Here is a 20,733-nt window from a genome sequence, read left to right on the forward strand (position 1 = left end):
ATGGGTTGCATCCCGTCAAGAAAACCCCTAGACTGACAGTCGATAGACGTTGAAGGTGTAGTGCTGTGCTGAAATACAGATCTTGAGAAGCCGGATCCGTCTGAACGAGAGAGAGTATCAGACTATGGTATAGTTCAGTCGTCATGGTTTGGTATAGTGGTGCGGACAGGCCCGACTCCGGAGGATACGAGATGGTATCACTATAAAGCAAGGTAAAGTCTAGAAAAAGAGTAGTAGGGGCCGACCCCGCTTCCTATTTCTTCTTAGAGTGGGGCGGTCAATCTTCCAGTGCTGCTAGGACAGGCTCGGACATGTAGAGACTAAACGCGAACAACCGTGGCGTTCTGCAGAATGGCCGTCATACGAGTCACGAACAGAAGCAGATGTCGGGACCTACTACACGTTAGTTTTCTGCGAACTGGGTCAGCAAGTGATCTTCGTCATGCTCGCGTCACGCCAATATTACACTAGTTAGATATTGAGTGATTGTTATGACACTGGTGTCTAATAGTGTGAGATAAGTGACGTGTTTAGGAGGCTGAGCGCTCGCGAACTATTTAACCGGTACCATCGTCTTCCATCATATTGCATCCATCTAGCCAATTTCACAAAACATCGTAAATTTACGTCTGCGACTAGCAGTTAAACCGGTCATACGTTTACATGTGTTTGGCATCTATTTCACGCAGAAAATTACATCATTACGGAAGATGGAGCATTTTATTGACAAAAGAATACGGAATATGTGTATTTTAAACTAAATTTGGTTTATTGTTAATAGTAACACTAATTTGACAGCAATTCTGTACAAGAAAGGCGACCTTCGTTTGGTATGTGTTGCAAACTGCCTGACACTTTGTTGATGCTGCATTATTCATTCTTGTTTACCGTTTTTGTAAATGGGGTCATTCATAGTTCAAGCTAACTGAGTCATTATAGAATTTTGAAGACTCAGCCTTTTCGTGCATTTTGTTGTTCGTCTAATAACAATGAATTATTTGCACTCGTTGAGCATGGGGGTTCAGGCTCCCGTTTTGGTCGGGTGGTGGGTGGGGGATGCCTTCTGGTTATTGAATGTGAAATTCATTGAATGATAGGATCAATGATTGGATCGATGATAGGATGATTAGATGGATTAATGGGTGATTGCATTAATAGATGGATGGATGATTGGATGGATGGATGGATGATTGGATGGATAGATGGATGATTGGATGGACATATGGATGGATGGGTGGATGGATGGATAGATGGGTGGATGGTTGGATCGATGATTAGATGGATGGACGATTGGATGGATGGATGGATGATTTAATGGATGGTTGGTTGGTTGCTTCATTGGTTTTGTTTGTTCGTTGGGTTGGGTTTGTTTAAATGCAGATGCCAGTACATGTATTACAATAGAAGTGCCAGTAACAATCTTATATTAGCAATTTGAATTCATGTTGGGTTTTTTTTTGTTTCAGGAAGATTTGCCTGCTCGAGAACCAGGACCAGGAGGTGAGATTATTTAAATATATAAAATATTTTTCACTAGCTTACCAAATCCTCTTCATACTACTGGCTCCAGCCCAAAGCGAGTTCTTAAGGGCTCAATGGGTGGGTGTAAGGCCACTACACCCTTTTGTCTCTCACTAACCACTAACCAACAAACAACTCGCCCACTGTCCTGGACCAACAGCCCAGATAGCTGAGGTATGAGCACAGGACAGCTTGCTTGAACCTTAATTGGGATATAAGCACGGACATAAGTTGAAATGAATGAATCTAGCTTCACATATAACTGTACCTGCACCACATATTAACACCTTGTATCCCAGGGACACTCCTGCATGTCGTGTTGAATGTATGGAAACCGCCAGAGGTTGTAGGTTCTCTCTCACTAACCATTAACCAACTAACAACTAACCCACTATCGTGAACAGACAGCCCAGATAGCTGAGGTGTGTGCCCAGGACAGTGTGCTTGAACCTTAATTGGATATAAGCACGAAAATAAGTTGAAATGAAATGTGTGTAATATAAGGTTATTATACAATGTTGTTAACAGTATGGATGTTATTGTACACAGTCACATGGTGGTGAAAATCCGAATTGGATGAGGCATCATGAGGGACCACAGACCTTGAGTCCAGTATTGATTTTCACTACAATTAAATATGGACTAGTACAATGAAATTACATATACATGTATAAACAACAATGTATAATAATATTTTTATTACACATCTTACAAACAATTTATAAATTTTTAGACGTCCGTTTTTTAAACAAAACATATTACATTTTTATATCTTACATATTTTTTGTTCATTGACTTGACAAAGTTATTGCCCAAAGTCCTTGTATCAGATGATTTGGAAGAATAAAAATGTGTCCTCTTAACACAGGTGGTTGCTTAATACAGGTTTCACTGTAATTTTACCAGATGTGGTAGGATGTGAAAAATCCACTAGTCCTTCGTCCCTACTAATGTACTTTTGGACTGGGCTAGTGAAACTTATCAACTGTATTACTATAAAACACAGGGGCACTAGCCAAAAAACTTCTTTGATGGCTAGTGACTTTCTCAAACATTTGTCAAACACTGAATGTGGGGTTTTTTTCACAAGTATTGATCAATATGTGACATGTGATTTGTGGTTCAGACATACACTACTGTAAATCATTATTTTATTATTAATTTTACGAATCGTGATATTTTCTGAAGTACAGCTGAGCATGCGAGATGTGGGGATTTGTGGCTCGTACATACACTACTGTAACTCATGTTTACGAATTGTGATATTTTCAGAAGTACAGCTGAGCATGCGAGATGTGGGAATTTGTGGCTCGTACATACACTACTGTAACTCATGTTTACGAATCATGATATTTTCAGAAGTACAGCTGAGCATGCGAGATGTGGGGATTTGTGGCTCGGACATACACTACTGGGTGAATGGTGCTATTGGAGATTTCATCGTGAAGGCACCGATGGTGATCGGCCATGAAGCCAGCGGTGTTGTAACCAAACTTGGCGAGGGTGTATCCAGTCTTAAAATTGGTGAATGTTTTGTAGTGATCTATACAGAATTCCTGAGACAGGAGTTTACTTTAAAGACACAGGTCTCTAAGAGTTGACAATTGGGAAAACCATTTATGGGTTATGCAGGGCTTCTAGATTAGGGTAGCCCCACTCCCATGGCTAGTGAATTTCAGTGTTGGGCTAGTAAATAACTTATTGCCATGCCCAATGGCTAGTGAAAACAAATTTGTTAAATGCTGCAGTTAAGTCTATTTTGTAAATATGAATATCCTGTCCCTACCACCACCACCACCCAATGTTAGTGTTTTTAAGCTCTATCTCCCTCTTTAGGTGACATATCCGATTATTAATATTAATTAGTAAACTTGTTTTAACTTAAAGTACAGTAGGCCTAGTGAATTTTTAATAGTGGCTAGTAATTTTTTTAAATCACTGATCCCATGGCTAGTGGGTTATGTTCTTCTTTATGAGGTAACGAGTGGCTATTGAACCCGGCGTCCCCTGTCGTGTTTGTAACTCTTGTGCTGTGTTCTTCTTTATCAGGTGATCGAGTGGCTATTGAACCCGGCGTCCCCTGTCGCGTGTGTAACTCTGAGTGTTTTGTTCTTCTTTATCAGAGGACTGAGTGGCTATTGAACCCGGCGTCCCCTGTCGTGTTTGTAACTCTTGTGCTGTGTTCTTCTTTATCAGGTGATCGAGTGGCTATTGAACCCGGCGTCCCCTGTCTTGTGTGTAATTCTTGTGTTTTGTTCTTCTTTATCAGGTGATCGAGTGGCTATTGAACCCGGCGTCCCCTGTCTTGTGTGTAACTCTTGTGTTTTGTTCTTCTTTATCAGGTGATCGAGTGGCTATTGAACCCGGCGTCCCCTGTCTTGTTTGTAACTCTTGTGTTTTGTTCTTCTTTATCAGGCGATCGAGTGGCTATTGAACCCGGCGTCCCCTGTCTTGTTTGTAACTCTTGTGTTTTGTTCTTCTTTATCAGGTGATCGAGTGGCTATTGAACCCGGCGTCCCCTGTCTTGTGTGTAACTCTTGTGTTTTGTTCTTCTTTATCAGGTGATCGAGTGGCTATTGAACCCGGCGTCCCCTGTCGTGTTTGTAACTCTTGTGCTTTGTTCTTCTTTATCAGGTGATCGAGTGGCTATTGAACCCGGCGTCCCCTGTCTTGTGTGTAACTCTTGTGTTTTGTTCTTCTTTATCAGGTGATCGAGTGGCTATTGAACCCGGCGTCCCCTGTCTTGTGTGTAACTCTTGTGTTTTGTTGTTCTTTATCAGGCGATCGAGTGGCTATTGAACCCGGCGTCCCCTGTCTTGTGTGTAACTCTTGTGTTTTGTTCTTCTTTATCAGGGGATCGAGTGGCTATTGAACCCGGCGTCCACTGTCTTGTGTGTAACTCTTGTGTTTTGTTGTTCTTTATCAGGCGATCGAGTGGCTATTGAACCCGGCGTCCCCTGTCTTGTGTGTAACTCTTGTGTTTTGTTCTTCTTTATCAGGCGATCGAGTGGCTATTGAACCGGGCGTCCCCTGTCTTGTTTGTAACTCTTGTGCTTTGTTCTTCTTTATCAGGTGATCGAGTGGCTATTGAACCCGGCGTCCCCTGTCTTGTTTGTAACTCTTGTGTTTTGTTCTTCTTTATCAGGCGATCGAGTGGCTATTGAACCCGGCGTCCCCTGTCTTGTGTGTAACTCTTGTGTTTTGTTCTTCTTTATCAGGCGATCGAGTGGCTATTGAACCGGGCGTCCCCTGTCTTGTGTGTAACTCTTGTGAATTGTTCAGGGCTCTGGCGATCGAGTGGCTATTGAACCGGGCGTCCCCTATCTTGTGTGTAACGCTTGTTTTTTGTATCTTTATCAGGTCGTATCGAGTGGCTATTGAACAAAATGCGTCCCCTGTAGATTGTGTCGTAAACTCATTGTTGTTTTGCAAAGTTCTTTATCAGGCTGTAAATCGAGTGGCTATTGAACCCGGCATTCCCCTGGTAGATGTGTTGTAACTCTATGAGCCTTTGTTCTTCTTTATCAGGCGATCGAGTGGCTATTGAACCCGGCGTCCCCTGTCGCCTGTGTAACTGTTGTGGTTTGTTCATCTTTATCAGGCTGATAGAGTGGGTTTGTAACCCGGTACGAGCCTCTGTCTTGTCGTGGTTAAACCTTCGGACATAAGGCTGGTAGATCAGGGATCGTAGTCCGCTATTGAAGCCTCAGTCCCCTGTTGTGTTTAAACTCTTGAACATAAGGCTGGTAGATACAGGGTTCGTAGCCAGGTATTGAGCCTCAGCGTCCCCGTCTTTAAACCATCGGACATAAGGCTGGTAGATACAGGGTTCATAGCCCGGTACCAGCCTCAGTGGTGTTGTGGTTAAACCATCGGACATAAGGCTGGTAGATACAGGGTTCGTAGCCCGGTACGAGCCTCAGTGGTGTCGTGGTTAAACCATCGGACATAAGGCTGGTAGATACAGGGTTCGTGAAGCCTCAGTGGTGTCGTGGTTAAACCATCGGACATAAGGCTGGTAGATACAGGGTTCGTAGCCCGGTACGAGCCTCAGTGGTGTCGTGGTTAAACCATCGGACATAAGGCTGGTAGATACAGGGTTCTAGCCCGGTACCAGCCTCAGTGGTGTCGTGGTTAAACCGTCGGACATAAGGCTGGTAGATACAGGGTTCGTAGCCCGGTACGAGCCTCAGTGGTGTCGTGGTTAAACCGTCGGACATAAGGCTGGTAGATACAGGGTTCGTAGCCCGGTACCAGCCTCAGTGGTGTCGTGGTTAAACCATCGGACATAAGGCTGGTAGATACAGGGTTCGTAGCCCGGTACCAGCCTCAGTGGTGTCGTGGTTAAACCATCGGACATAAGGCTGGTAGATACAGGGTTCGTAGCCTGGTACCAGCCTCAGTGGTGTCGTGGTTAAACCATCGGACATAAGGCTGGTAGATACAGGGTTCGTAGCCCGGTACCAGCCTCAGTGGTGTCGTGGTTAAACCATCGGACATAAGGCTGGTAGATACAGGGTTCGTAGCCCGGTACCAGCCTCAGTGGTGTCGTGGTTAAACCATCGGACATAAGGCTGGTAGATACAGGGTTCGTAGCCCGGTACGAGCCTCAGTGGTGTCGTGGGTAAACCATCGGACATAAGGCTGGTAGATACAGGGTTCGTAGCCCGGTACGAGCCTCAGTGGTGTCTTGGGTAAACCATCGGACATAAGGCTGGTAGATACAGGGTTCGTAGCCCGGTACGAGCCTCAGTGGTGTCGTGGGTAAACCATCGGACATAAGGCTGGTAGATACAGGGTTCGTAGCCCGGTACCAGCCTCAGTGGTGTCGTGGTTAAACCATCGGACATAAGGCTGGTAGATACAGGGTTCGTAGCCCGGTACGAGCCTCAGTGGTGTCGTGGTTAAACCATCGGACATAAGGCTGGTAGATACAGGGTTCGTAGCCCGGTACGAGCCTCAGTGGTGTCGTGGTTAAACCATCGGACATAAGGCTGGTAGATACAGGGTTCGTAGCCCGGTACCAGCCTCAGTGGTGTCGTGGTTAAACCATCGGACATAAGGCTGGTAGATACAGGGTTCGTAGCCCGGTACCAGCCTCAGTGGTGTCGTGGTTAAACCATCGGACATAAGGCTGGTAGATACAGGGTTCGTAGCCCGGTACGAGCCTCAGTGGTGTCGTGGTTAAACCATCGGACATAAGGCTGGTAGATACAGGGTTCGTAGCCCGGTACCAGCCTCAGTGGTGTCGTGGTTAAACCATCGGACATAAGGCTGGTAGATACAGGGTTCGTAGTTGGTACGAGCCTCAGTGGTGTCGTGGTTAAACCATCGGACATAAGGCTGGTAGATACAGGGTTCGTAGCCCGGTACGAGCCTCAGTGGTGTCGTGGTTAAACCATCGGACATAAGGCTGGTAGATACAGGGTTCGTAGCCCGGTACGAGCCTCAGTGGTGTCGTGGGTAAACCATCGGACATAAGGCTGGTAGATACAGGGTTCGTAGTTGGTACCAGCCTCAGTGGTGTCGTGGTTAAACCATCGGACATAAGGCTGGTAGATACTATTGAACCCGGCGTCAGTGGTGTCGTGGTTAAACCATCGGACATAAGGCTGGTAGATACAGGGTTCGTAGCCCTGTACCAGCCTCAGTGGTGTCGTGGTTAAACCATCGGACATAAGGCTGGTAGATACAGGGTTCATAGTTGGAGCCTCAGTGGTGTCGTGAGTGGCTGTTGAACCCGGCGTCCCCTGTCTTGTGTGTAATTCTTGTGTTTTGTTCTTCTTTATCAGGTGATCGAGTGGCTATTGAACCCGGCGTCCCCTGTCTTGTGTGTAACTCTTGTGTTTTGTTGTTCTTTATCAGGCGATCGAGTGGCTATTGAACCCGGCGTCCCCTGTCTTGTTTGTAACTCTTGTGCTTTGTTCTTCTTTATCAGGGGATCGAGTGGCTATTGAACCCGGCGTCCCCTGTCTTGTTTGTAACTCTTGTGCTTTGTTCTTCTTTATCAGGGGATCGAGTGGCTATTGAACCCGGCATCCCCTGTCTTGTGTGTAACTCTTGTGTTTTGTTGTTCTTTATCAGGCGATCGAGTGGCTATTGAACCCGGCGTCCCCTGTCTTGTGTGTAACTCTTGTGTTTTGTTCTTCTTTATCAGGCGATCGAGTGGCTATTGAACCGGGCGTCCCCTGTCTTGTGTGTAACTCTTGTGCTTTGTTCTTCTTTATCAGGTGATCGAGTGGCTATTGAACTGGGCGTCCCCTGTCTTGTTTGTAACTCTTGTGTTTTGTTCTTCTTTATCAGGCGATCGAGTGGCTATTGAACCGGGCGTCCCCTGTCTTGTTTGTAACTCTTGTGCTTTGTTCTTCTTTATCAGGTGATCGAGTGGCTATTGAACCCGGCGTCCCCTGTCTTGTGTGTAACTCTTGTGTTTTGTTCTTCTTTATCAGGTGATCGAGTGGCTATTGAACCCGGCGTCCCCTGTCTTGTGTGTAATTCTTGTGCTTTGTTCTTCTTTATCAGGTGATCGAGTGGCTATTGAACCCGGCATCCCCTGTCTTGTTTGTAACTCTTGTGTTTTGTTCTTCTTTATCAGGCGATCGAGTGGCTATTGAACCCGGCGTCCCCTGTCTTGTTTGTAACTCTTGTGCTTTGTTCTTCTTTATCAGGTGATCGAGTGGCTATTGAACCCGGCGTCCCCTGTCGCATGTGTAAGTTCTGTAAGATTGGACGGTACAACCTCTGCCATGACATGAAGTTCTGTGCCACGCCCCCTATCCATGGCAACCTGGCAAGACTGTACACACACGCAGCTGATTTCTGTTTTAAGTAAGGCCATTCTCAAAATGTGTTTGCTTAGGGTGTCAGTCATGTATGATACGTAATAATCATAATTAAAGAATAATTAATGACCTATGAGCAATTACGGATTATCTGTCCAGAGGAAGGAAAGAAATGTTTTATTTAATGACGCACTTACGGTTATATGGCATCAGACATATGGTTAAGGACCACATAGATATTGAGAGGGGAAACCTGCTGTCGCCACGTTTCAATTAGCAGCAAGGGATCTTTTATATGCACCATCCCATAGACAGGATAGCACATACCATGTCATTTCATGTACCAGTCATGGTGTACTGGCTGGAGCGAGATCTGTCCAGAGTGAATGAATATTGTAAACTAGAGCCTCTTGGTTAAAACATTCTTCTCTGCTTTCAGAAATGCTATTTATAACTGAATAGTCTTCATATATGCAAAAGTCATTAGATGATTTATCAAAGTTGTGAATTTTATAAATGTTGGGTAGGTTTTTTTTAGGTGGTGGGAGTGGCAGGGTGTCATGGCCCCCTTTAATTTTCACCCATTGAGAACACTGCATTACCCACCCACTAACACAAACCTATGTAGTTGCTCACATATCCACTTGTTCATTTGCTAAGTCTATTACTGACTCAAACACTTCTTCCCTCACTTACTGCATTCATGATGACGTTAAGTCTGTTACTGACTCAAACACTTCTTCCCTCACTCACTGCATTCATGATGACATTAAGTCTGTTACTGACTCAAACACTTCTTCCCTCACTCACTGCATTCATGATGACGTTAAGTCTGTTACTGACTCAAACACTTCTTCCCTCACTCACTGCATTCATGATGACATTAAGTCTGTTACTGACTCAAACACTTCTTCCCTCACTCACTGCATTCATGATGATGTTAAGTCTGTTACTGACTCAAACACTTCTTCCCTCACTCACTGCATTCATGATGACGTTAAGTCTGTTACTGACTCAAACACTTCTTCCCTCACTCACTGCATTCATGATGACGTTAAGTCTGTTACTGACTCAAACACTTCTTCCCTCACTCACTGCATTCATGATGACACAAAACCTGCAACTAACTCTTCCAATCAATTCTTGCAGACTTCCCGACCACGTGAGCACGGAAGAAGGAGCGTTGTTGGAGCCGCTGTCTGTCGCCGTTCACGCGTGTAACCGTGCCGATGTTGGACTTGGACACAAAGTCCTCATTTGTGGAGCAGATGTGTAATAAATCAAATATCTCCTTCTTTTCGGACACAAAGTCCTCACCTGTGGAGCGGGTGTGTAATAACCAAAACATCACCTCCTTTTCTGACACAAAGTCCTCACCTGTGGAGCAGGTGTATAATAACCAAAATATCATCTTCTTTTCTGACACAAAGTCCTCATCTGTGGAGCGGGTGTGTAATAACCAGAGAATCACCTTCTTTTCTGACACAAAGTCCTCATCTGTGGAGCGGGTGTGTAATAATCAAAATATAACCTTCTTCTCTGACATAAAGTCCTCATCTGTGGAGCGGGTGTGTAATAATAAAAATATCATCTTCTTTTCTGACAAAGTCCTCATCTGTGGAGTGGGTGTGTAATAACCAGAGTATCATCTTCTTTTCTGACACAAAGTCCTCATCTGTGGAGCAGGTCCTTCTGTCCATTTGTTTTTTGTCTTTTCTTTTTGAAAATGCCTCATGATATGGAGCTAACATTTTGTACATACCTTTATTATGTATAGTCACAGATCAAGTTCGAATTTCATTGGCACTTAATCAAGGGCCATAACTCTGTTAAAAATGAAAGGTCTAGCTCTTGAAAATGTGTGGGTCCCTGTAAGCGACATGGATTGCTTTAGCATATTTTGACAAGTCTCTTTAAATATTGTTTTGTTTTTGTTTCAGGTCCGATTGGTCTGGTTAATCTGCTCACTGTGAAGGCCAGGGGAGCATCTGAAGTGTGTATAACAGGTACAACGAGAAGAAACCCGATTTAGGACTGTTCCACATTTATAATCACATGGGGGTGGGGCCAGGAGGGAATTTTGTTTAATTACCCACCACCCATATCACTGTGGCTCGCCATTACCTCTCTGAGAGTACTTTTAAATCCCCTCAGCATCTGAATTTTAAAAAAAATACTACAAAAGAATTAAATACCAATGCTCAATATGGAAATATCTTAAATGTCTACCCATAGTTTAAGTTAGGGAAGCAGTTACACACACCCCTAAAAAGATTTCACATCAAGGTCAGGGGCCTAATTCACTAAACTCTCGCAACTTTGCAATATCGCAGTACAATGCTAAAAGACTTGCAAAGAGGATGCTTTGTTGTCTAGCAGAGCCTAAGAGACCTCTGTGAATTAGGCCCCAGGTTTCTTATAGATCACTATGAGGTCCTGTGACCTACCCCCCCCCCCCCCCCCCCCCCCCATTGTTTGACATGCCCTGTTTAATGACTTTTTAAAACATTCAACATCCACGATATACCGCATTAAATTGCCCTGAAAACGCACAACTTTATTTTAAAATTTTCCCAGGAGCATTCCTCAAACACTCTTACAGTTCTCGCCCCTTTTGAGAGCTCATCTCATTTGCTTTTGACAAACACAACTGCACTTTTTAGAAGTTTGTCACCTCCCCTTTACAAAGTCCTGGTTCCACCCCTGTAAAAATACATTAATAGCTGAACCCAAGAATTGTTTTCTTTCTACATTCAGATATTGACCAAACTAGATTAGAGTTTGCTAAGAAACTTGGAGCAGATTTTACAATCAAGGTGACCAAAGATCCGAAAGAGACAGCGTTACAAGTGGAGGAAGTGTTTGGCCAGCCGGCTGACATCACAATAGAGTGCAGTGCAGCGCCATCTAGTATCAAAACTGCAATCTTTGTAAGTATACAATCATATATACATGTACAGATGAAAATATTTTTCAAACAATAATAGTTATATATTATACAACAATACATATTTATAGGATATTAAACAAGCTTCCATTTCATATCATGTTTATGTCCTGAGTGAAATAATGTTCAATTGTCACAAGCTTTAGCAAGTGACAATGAAAATTATTTCACGAGGGACATAATCATGATATGAAATGGTAGCGAGTTTAATATCCTATTTATTACCCATAATTGATGTTAATTTATATCACTTGGTTGACGTTACTATAAGGAAGTAGTGTGCCAATTGATGACGTCGAAGTGTTACGTCCCACTTGACGTTCTAGTGGGACATATCACTTTGATATGTACCAGGATGTTTTTTAACCATATGGATAATAAATTCAAATATGTGTATTAAAATACACAACAACAAAGGTAAACCAGGAAAACCATTAATATACATTATTGATCTATCATATAATTTGGATACCGGAAAAAAACCCTCTGTGGTCTAACTGACTTAGTTAATTATTACAAATACAGATCAGGACCCATATTCACAAAAAAGTGTTAATTTACGTCTACGACTAGCACTTACGTGTGCCATAGATTTACGTTTACGTGCAAGAAGCACCTTATTCCCAAAGATGGTTGTAAATGTATACGTAACTTAGTTGGATGTAAATCTACGATTTAACATTCTCACTGGAGTAATTAATAAAAACACATTAGAAACGATGGCTACCGGGTAAATAACAAATGCGCAAAACTCAATTTTGTTTGTCGTCTGCTAACAATAACATTGCGAACAGTGAACCATGGCATTTTGTTATTGGTGGGGATCCGCGTTTTGGTACGAACTTGAGGACATTTCTTAAAAAGGAAAAGATAACTCAGGAGAAATTGGCCGAGTCGAAAACATCCATTCGATCACGAACAAAAATATGTTCAATCCGTGGGCGTTCGCCATCGCAAATTGCTTCATTTATTGGAAATACTGCTAGTTTCCGTAAATAATAGTAAATAACGGCGATCGTGCTTGATTTATTATATGTACACAACTTACGTGCAGCGTTAGTTGCAACCTGAGGCACTCTTATATTTACGTCCAACTGTACACGTAACTTATGTTTTCGTTGTTTCGTGAATAGCTCTTCAGTCGTAGATTTATGTTTACGTGTAAAACTAGGCTTACGATATTTTGTGAATATGGGTCCTGGTTTATAAATGAAAAAACTAAATTATGTAAATGTGATGCTGTTGTGACACTTGGGGTAATTTAATTAACACTTACTTTGTGTTTGCTGGGAAAATATCAATGAGGCATTCTATAGTGTAAGAATATCTGAAAACATGAGTTGTATCAGTGAAAGTTTGGGTTTATGATACACTTGTTTAGAAATAATAGTTAGCCTGATCAGCTACTGTATATGTATGTCTATAGTATTGTCAACATATTGAAAAGGAATCCCATAATATTTTGCAGTTGAGACTGTCATTGGTCCATTTTTTATTAATAATAAACTGTGATGAAAATGAACATCAGTTGGAGATAATTTTCATAAATCATCCACTTACTGTTGTATATATGATAAGGAGAATCCTAACTTCACTCCTCTGCTTGTCAAATATACCACTTATGTATCAGGTATATAATATATGTAATTCCTGTATTATTATGCCATCCATGTAATATTACATATATTAAATCCATATGTATTATCTAATATATTACGCTGCCCTAATAATATCATGTATGTAACACTCATCAAATATAACATGAAAAACGTCAGTATTTTCTCAAATTTTAATTGCTTTTGTTGCTAGGCAACTTGTTCTGGTGGTTGTGTACTGCTAGTTGGCATGTGTCCAGGAGAGATCCAGCTTCCGATAGTCAATGCAGCAGTGAGAGAAGTGGACATCAAGGGAGTGTTCCGATATGCAAACTGGTGAGTTGGTCCTTCTCTGTTGTTAGCATACCAGTTTAACTTTAGCAATAGATCTCATTTAGGAAGCAAGAAAAAAGTTTGATTTAACAATGAACTCAGTACATTTTAATTATGGTTATATGGCATCAGACATATGGTTAATGACCATACAGATCATGAGAGAGGAAACCCACTGCTGCCAAACAATGGATTTTTTATGTGCACCATCCCACAGGCATAATATCACATACCACAGGCTATATGTTACACTTGTTGTGGAACACTGGCTGGAACAAGAAATAGCCCAATGGGCCCACCTACAGAAATGGATCCTAGACAAATTATATGTCAGGTGAGCAATTTACCACTGGGCTATAGCCTGTAGATTTTCAGTGTTTATTCAGTAAAGAACTGTAATCATGTCCAACTGATTTGGATGAATTATCTCCCTTGTTAACTTTTTCATGCATATAATTCCTTTTATCTTCCTTTACAACTTTTCTAGGATTTATCCTGATCTGTCCATGAATATATAATAACTTTTTCTCTTGTTTTTTTCATCTTTTTTTCAATGAACATTTAAATTTAAATGTGAATGATTTATTTACTGTCAGCTTAGCTACCAGTTAATCATTTAGCCAATCTTAAAGGTTGGAACGTGCATTCACATATGGTATTACATTTTTCTGAAGAAGGGGCAAGAAATTTGACATGAAAGGGCTGTTGGTTTAGACGACCACTGTATGTATCACTAGTATGAACATAAGTCAGCAAATCTTCATTAATAAGCGATCCATTGCCCAAATGGCAGGATCTAGCGCAGTCAGTAGAGTACTTGGTAGAGGAAGGAAATGTTTTATTCAACGATGCACTCAACACATTTTATTTATGGATATATGGCATCAGACATGTGGTTAAGCACTACATAGATATAGAGGAAGGAAACCAGCTGTCACCACTTCATGGGCTACTCTTTTCGATTAACAGCAAGGGATGTTTTATATGCACCATCCCACAGACAGGATAGTACATACCATGGCCTTCATTACACCAGTTGTGGAACACTGGCAGGAACGAGAAATAGCCCAATGGGGCCACCAACGGGGATCGATCTTAAACCGACCACGCATCAAGCAAGCGTTTTATCACAGGGCTATGTCCCACACCTACTTGGTAGAGGTGCTTGGGTTGAAGGATAAAACAACAACAACAGCAACAACAGCAACAACAACAACAACAGCAAAAAGTTCTGGAACCCTGTCTTGGACACAACTCTATGGCGAAGTCAGAGGTTGTGCCATGACAGGCATGTGTGAACACTTTCCTGATGGAAGCACACCAACAATATCCCATACCCATACACTTTTGGGATTTTTGTTCTGTTCATCCATTTCTCCATTACTGGTATATCAAAGGTTGCAATATGTGCATATGAAAGATCTCTTGCTGTTAATGGGAAAACGTTGCAAGTTTTTCTCTGAAGACTACATGTCAGAATAATCAAATGTTTGACATCCAACAGCCAAGGGGCAGAACGTAGCCCAGTGGTAAAGCGTTCGCTTGATGTGCAGTCAGTCTAGGATTGATCCCCATCGGTGGACCCATTGGGCTATTTCTCACTCCAGCCAGTGCTCCACAACTGCTGTAATAAAGGCTGTGGTATGTACTATCCTGTCTGTGAGATGGTACATTTAAAAGATCCCTTGCTCAACACATTTTATTTTACGGTTATATGGCATCGGACATATGGTTAAGGACCACACAGATATTGAGGGAGGAAACCCGCTGTTACCACTTCATGGGCTACTCTTTTTTGATTAGCAGCAAGGGATCTTTTATATGCACCATCCCATAGACAGGATAGCACATACAACAGCCTTTGATGTACCAGTCGCGGTGCACTGGCTGGAACTGTGGATTGTGCAAAACAAACTTTCATTGTATAAACCATATTACATAACACATCTTTTTTTTATTTCCTCTGCAGCTACCCCACTGCTCTGGCCATGATAGCCGCGGATAAAGTGGACGTCAAGCCTCTTATCACCCACCGCTTCAAACTGGAACAGACTCTGGAGGCCTTCGAAACAGCCAAGAGCGGGAAAGGAGTTAAAGTTATGATTAACTGTGAAAGAAAATAAACTATACTCTTCAAAAGAAGAAACGCAAAACCACATTGTCGTAACATTTGGAGAATTTATTTAATTATTGAATGGTGAGTCCAATAATTACCAAATGTTGCAGGATTGTTCACAATTCACTCTAGTCCATTGTGAGTAAGTGATAGGACACACCACCAAGGTCAAGGTCATCTGGAGTCAATACCGGGTGTGGCCTCCGCGTGTGTTGACAACTGCCTGGCACCGCCTGCCCATTGAAGCAACCAGAGTACGGATGACGTCCCGGGGGATGGTGGCCCACTCGGCCTGCAAGGCTGCTGCCAGCTCGGGCAGGGTCTGGGGCTGTGGTTGTCGCTGTCGGAGGCGTCGGTCCAACTCGTCCCATAGATGCTCAATTGGGTTCAAATCCGGTGATATCGATGGCCAAGGAAGGACATTAATGTTGTTGTTCTGTAGGAAAGCCGTTGTGAGACGTGCTGTGTGAGGCCTGGCGTTGTCATGTTGGAACACTGCGTTGGCGTTGGCCATAACTGGAACGATGTGTGGCCGGAGGATCTGGTCAATCTAGCCCTGTGCATTCAGGTTGCCCTGCACGTGGACCAGGTCAGTTCTGCCAGTGTGTGAGATGGCTGCCCACACCATGACACTACCCCCGCCGAATCTGTCCACTTCCTGCACGCAGTTTGCCGCATAACGTTCACCACGACGCCTATACACGCGACATCTTCCATCATGACGTCGGAGCAGAAATCGGGACTCGTCACTGAACCACACCTGTCTCCATCGCAGTTGAGGCCATTGTCGATGAATCTGGCACCACTGCAGTCGGAGTCGACGGTGTTGTGGTGTTAAGATGACACCTCGAACTGGACGTCTGGCACGAATTCCTACCTCACGTAGGCGGTTCCGTACGGTCTGGTCGGATATCCTGCGCAAACCTGGTATTGCTGCGGCTGTGGAGGTGGCAGTAGTCAATCGTTCCCGAAGGTGGCGTACCCGGATGTAGCGGTCCTGCCCGGGGGTAGTGACCCGTGGTCGACCGGATCTAGGGAGGTCACGTGTTGATCCATGTTGCTGGTAACGGTCCCACAGTCTGGAGATGGTGCTTGGGGACACATGGAATGCCCTGGCAACGGCCGTTCTGGATTCGCCTGCGTCTAGTCGGCCGATGGCATTGTTTCTCTGCGGTTCACTGAGACGTGGCATGTCCTGGATTGTCAACTGTCGGCCAGATACAGAGGCCAGGCAAGCGAACACCCTGCACTTTTATACTGTCGGTGTTCATGTTGCACGTGCAGACAACACACGTGCAGTGGTGACATGGTTTTCACGTGGCTGCGTTTTTGCGAATATTCACATTTTGGAACTTTATTGTACAGTAGCTGCGTTTTATCGAATGTAACCGTGGGAATGTGTTTGGGACATGCAATGACCTTATATTCACAAAGCATGAACCGGTAGGAAACATAAAATTGGAGTTATAACCCATTTGTACCCTTTTGCGTTTCTTTTTTTGAAGAGTATATTTGAATCCATATATAAGAAAATTAAACGGACTATGTATAAGCTTTTGTTTTTCAAATAAACAATAATGAAATTAAATTTGGTAAAAATGTTCCTTTAATTTGTCACGTGGTGAATTCAGATATTATCTCAATAGGTCAGAGTGCCAACAGCTCTAAAAGAGCTATGAATACTGACATGCCTGCCAGTGGTGAGATATGCAACATATTATAACATATTAGGGTGTTTTTACACCAGTAAATTAATGTAATTATGTTTCAATTATTGCTTCATGAAGTCACATTTTCTTCAATTAATGTTAAAAATAAGTTGGTGTGGTCATTATAATCCATGATTTAAAATATTGATTGGAAGATTGAATGTAGTAGCTTTAGTTATGTATGTTGCATTGTTGTCCATCAGATTGGATTTTGTGGAATGCATTCTCATTAACCATTATATTTTATCCAACCTAAACCTATGGCGACAGCAGGTTTCCTCTTTCATTATATGTGTGGTCCTTGTCCATATGCCTGATGCCATATAACTGGTATTAAAATGTGTCGAGTGTATCCTTAAATTTCTTTCTTCCTTCCTTCCTACTTTAACCCTAGCTTATTGTTCAAAAATATTTACTATGAAGGAGAATGGGTTCAATACACATTGGCAGGAGGAAATTTAAAATGATACAGGTATGTATAGCTGAACTGAATCACATGTATTCGAAGGACTGGCAAGTTCGGATTCAGCATGTTCAGAATTAAATTGTGTCTACAACTAATTTTTTGTAAGCAATGGTAGAAGAAGGACCAATTACTGTAATGATGTGTCTAATATTCATTTATTCTGACAAAAATAATCCGAGAAAGGAAGACCATGATGTATGTCATAAGACTGATATAATTTTAATAAATATGTAGTTTCTTTTCTTTTCTCTCTCCATTTCTCTCCATCTCTCTCTCTCTCTCTCTCTCTCTCTCTCTCTCTCTCTCTCTCTCTCTCTCTCTCCCTACCTACCTCTTTACCTCTAACAGTATTATTATTATTATTATTATTATTATTATTATGCTCAGAACAGGCATGCTTCTCAATAGCTAACTACAACCAATCCTTGACCGTGCTTTTTAGTGGAGTAAGACTGAGTTACCTTAGGTTATCTGTTTTCAACCATGATTGAATGGGGTCAAAATTGTCACGATTCAAGTCCATGATTGTTTATATTTGTTTCATTTATATTTGTTCCATTTATTTTATCCTGTAATATAAGTCCAGCACTACTAAATAAAAGTTTTTACATAAAACATATGGCTGCTTCATGTGCCTGAGAAATTTTCCCAATTTGTGTTTGTTTCATTTATTAAATATGTCATACATTGATATTGTCAACAACAACAACAAAAATAAAAAAATACCAACAATTTTGTTAGTGAATCTTTCATAATCTTTGTAATTTTGAAGAAAAAAAACCATTCCATATTCTTGTATTCATATGTATTGATTCATGTTATTAATCATATTGGTGCAATGATGCTGATCTATGTAAAATGACCAAATAACATAATAAACTAATTATATGGTAGTATGTGGTTACTTTGTTGTTATTATGAGGTTTGTTGTTGGTGGTGGTGGAATCCATGTGACCAAATGTTATACCATCAATTTGATGCACAATATTCCAGGCCCGTAGCATGGTGGACATTATTGGGGGGGGGGGGGCCAACTGAATGAGCTGTGAGTTCTTGGGGGGGGGGGGGGATCTGCGGGCATGATTCAAAGGTTATTTGCTCCTTACTGTAACTCGCCATTAATCTCGATACGTTAGTCTCGCTACAACTTTTACATTCAGTCGAGATGTAATGGTTATACAGAAAAAGAAAAAAAAAAGTATTAGGGGGGAGGGAGGGTGGGCACCCCTGCTCCACCCCCTCCGCTACGGGTCTGTAAAAAGTCTTCTGCAATATTACATTTCTATCTCGCATTATTGTGCACGACGCATAATCTATTTTGCAAACGCGTGACTGTAAACGATGATATTGTTCGTGCATGAACTACCAGTTGCAATGCAATTTCATTGAAGCTAAAACCCTGGGTCTCATTATTTGATCATTTCGAATATTTGGATTAGAGTTCGTTTCAGACTTAGAAAAAAAAACTTTCTAGAGAATCTAATGGTGTTTTTTTGTTAATATAACCAGCGACACACCTGAAGCAGGTGGATTTTATTACTATTTAGGTTCATATTTTCATTACTATACTATATCCTTCATCAATTGACTTCTACTGCTCTGGCAAAAGGTAAGATAATGAGATAAGTCCATATTATTTGGAAATAACCAGTGTGGTCGATTTCGTTATAACCGTCACCGTTAATGCTAAGTTATGGCCAATTATTACTATCAAATATAATACACACCATTGATTCGTGGATTTCATAAGCAAACGAGGCCCGGGATATTGTTGGCACTTCCGTAATCGCCGAGTGGACATGTTTATGAAAGATTGTATGATAGGGATTCTATTTAAAGGGACTGTCCTGAGATTGCTTCCATTGCAGGGCCGTAGCTAGCAGGGGAGGAAAAATCCGGAATTTTTTTATTTATAGACACGAAAATTCTCTTTTTAACCGTTTAAGGAGTTTTAGACTATTAACTACTCAATTGCCTCCCCCCCCCCCTAAAAAAAAAAAACCCACCCAAACACACACACCAAAAAACAAACAAAAAACAAAAAAAGAAACAACAAAACAACAACAAACAAACTACAAAACAAACAAAACAAATCCTAGCTACAGCCCTGCATTGTAAACTATTTCCGACTAACAGAACCTCAATCTAATTAAAAGGGGTGTCCAGAAAAAAAATCTGGAAAAATGTATAGAAACTTAAAGAAAATTCGCTTCGTAACCATTTAAGGAGTTTTAGACTATTAACTACTGTTACCCCCCCCCCCCCCCAACAAAAAGTCCTAGCTACGGCCCCTTTTGCAATTGTGTGGTATCTTCTGTTATAAAGTTACAGTTGTTTTGAACTACGAGTCTAAATATAGTGACTACTAATTGATTTTGAATTTGTTTTGCTAGAATACACAAAACAACATAGTGTCATCATAATTTGCATCCTAGGCACAGTTGTCTGGTGTATGTTAGGCTCATTACAATTAGTCAGAAAGTTAATCTGCTGTCAGTGCTGTGATACAGGACCAACAAAATATATACATGTATTTTTGTTTTGGTGTGTAATTGCTTTCATTGTATCTGTATCAAATCAAAATCGTATCTCTGTAAAAGGCAGTCGAAAGGAAGTCTAAAGGCAAAGTCGTGATTGCTTCCATGATCTACTATCAGTTAAAGTTTGTTTAACGACACCACTAGAGCACATTGATTAATCAATCATCAGCTATTGGCTGTCAAACATTTTTTTAATTATGACACAGTCATCAGAGGAAACCCGCTACATTTTTCCTAATGCAGCAAGGGATCTTTTATATGCACTTTCCCACAGACAGAAAAGCACATATCACGGCCTTTGACCAGTTGTGGTACACTGGTTGGAACGAGAAAAACTATTAGTTGAATGGATCCACCGAGGTGGTTCGATCCTGCGACGCAAGCACCTCAAGCGAGCACTCAACCGACTGAACTAAATCCGTCCCCGATCGACTATCAGATGTTCATTCTTAGGATACCCGCCATTTCCCAAGGAGATTCTTAACAGGATGTTTCCTCAAACACGGAATGTCCACAGAAAATTGGTATCCACGGTTATGGAATCTATACTATTTTTTATCTTTTTTTAGCATGAATTTGTATGTCGCACCTAGTCTAGAGGTTTGAAGAAAGGTACCATATTCATAATACTTATTTGTTATTTTTCACCATCATTATCATCATCATAATAATCATAATCATAATAATAATCATAATCATAATAATCATAATAATAATCATCATA

At 41.8% G+C, this 20,733-nt stretch overlaps 1 protein-coding gene across 1 annotated transcript; it reads left to right on the forward strand.

The window, feature by feature from the left end:
* Positions 1–785: 785 nt before the first annotated feature.
* LOC121378721 (sorbitol dehydrogenase-like) lies at positions 786–15,415 on the forward strand. Its single transcript, XM_041507010.1, has 9 exons — positions 786–830; positions 1,467–1,500; positions 2,881–3,045; positions 8,190–8,349; positions 9,453–9,568; positions 10,241–10,309; positions 11,061–11,233; positions 13,060–13,181; positions 15,148–15,415. Exons 3-9 carry the CDS (start codon positions 2,895–2,897, stop codon positions 15,299–15,301), a joined length of 945 nt encoding a protein of 314 aa, XP_041362944.1. The 5' UTR covers positions 786–830; positions 1,467–1,500; positions 2,881–2,894; the 3' UTR covers positions 15,302–15,415.
* The last annotated feature ends 5,318 nt before the right edge of the window (positions 15,416–20,733 follow it).

The sequence above is a fragment of the Gigantopelta aegis genome, chromosome 2 (genome assembly GCF_016097555.1).
Source record: "Gigantopelta aegis isolate Gae_Host chromosome 2, Gae_host_genome, whole genome shotgun sequence".
Classification (NCBI taxonomy): domain Eukaryota; kingdom Metazoa; phylum Mollusca; class Gastropoda; order Neomphalida; family Peltospiridae; genus Gigantopelta; species Gigantopelta aegis.

What these genes read in the sequence shown, in the direction of transcription:
- LOC121378721 (XM_041507010.1), top strand. Translation starts at nt 2,895, where the DNA reads ATGCGAGATGTGGGGATTTGTGGCTCGGACATACACTACTGGGTGAAT. An exon ending in TGTATCCAGTCTTAAAATTG is followed by an intron (nt 3,046 to 8,189) that starts GTGAATGTTTTG and finishes CTTCTTTATCAG; the next exon opens with GTGATCGAGTGGCTATTGAA. An exon ending in GTGTTCCGATATGCAAACTG is followed by an intron (nt 13,182 to 15,147) that starts GTGAGTTGGTCC and finishes TTTCCTCTGCAG; the next exon opens with CTACCCCACTGCTCTGGCCA.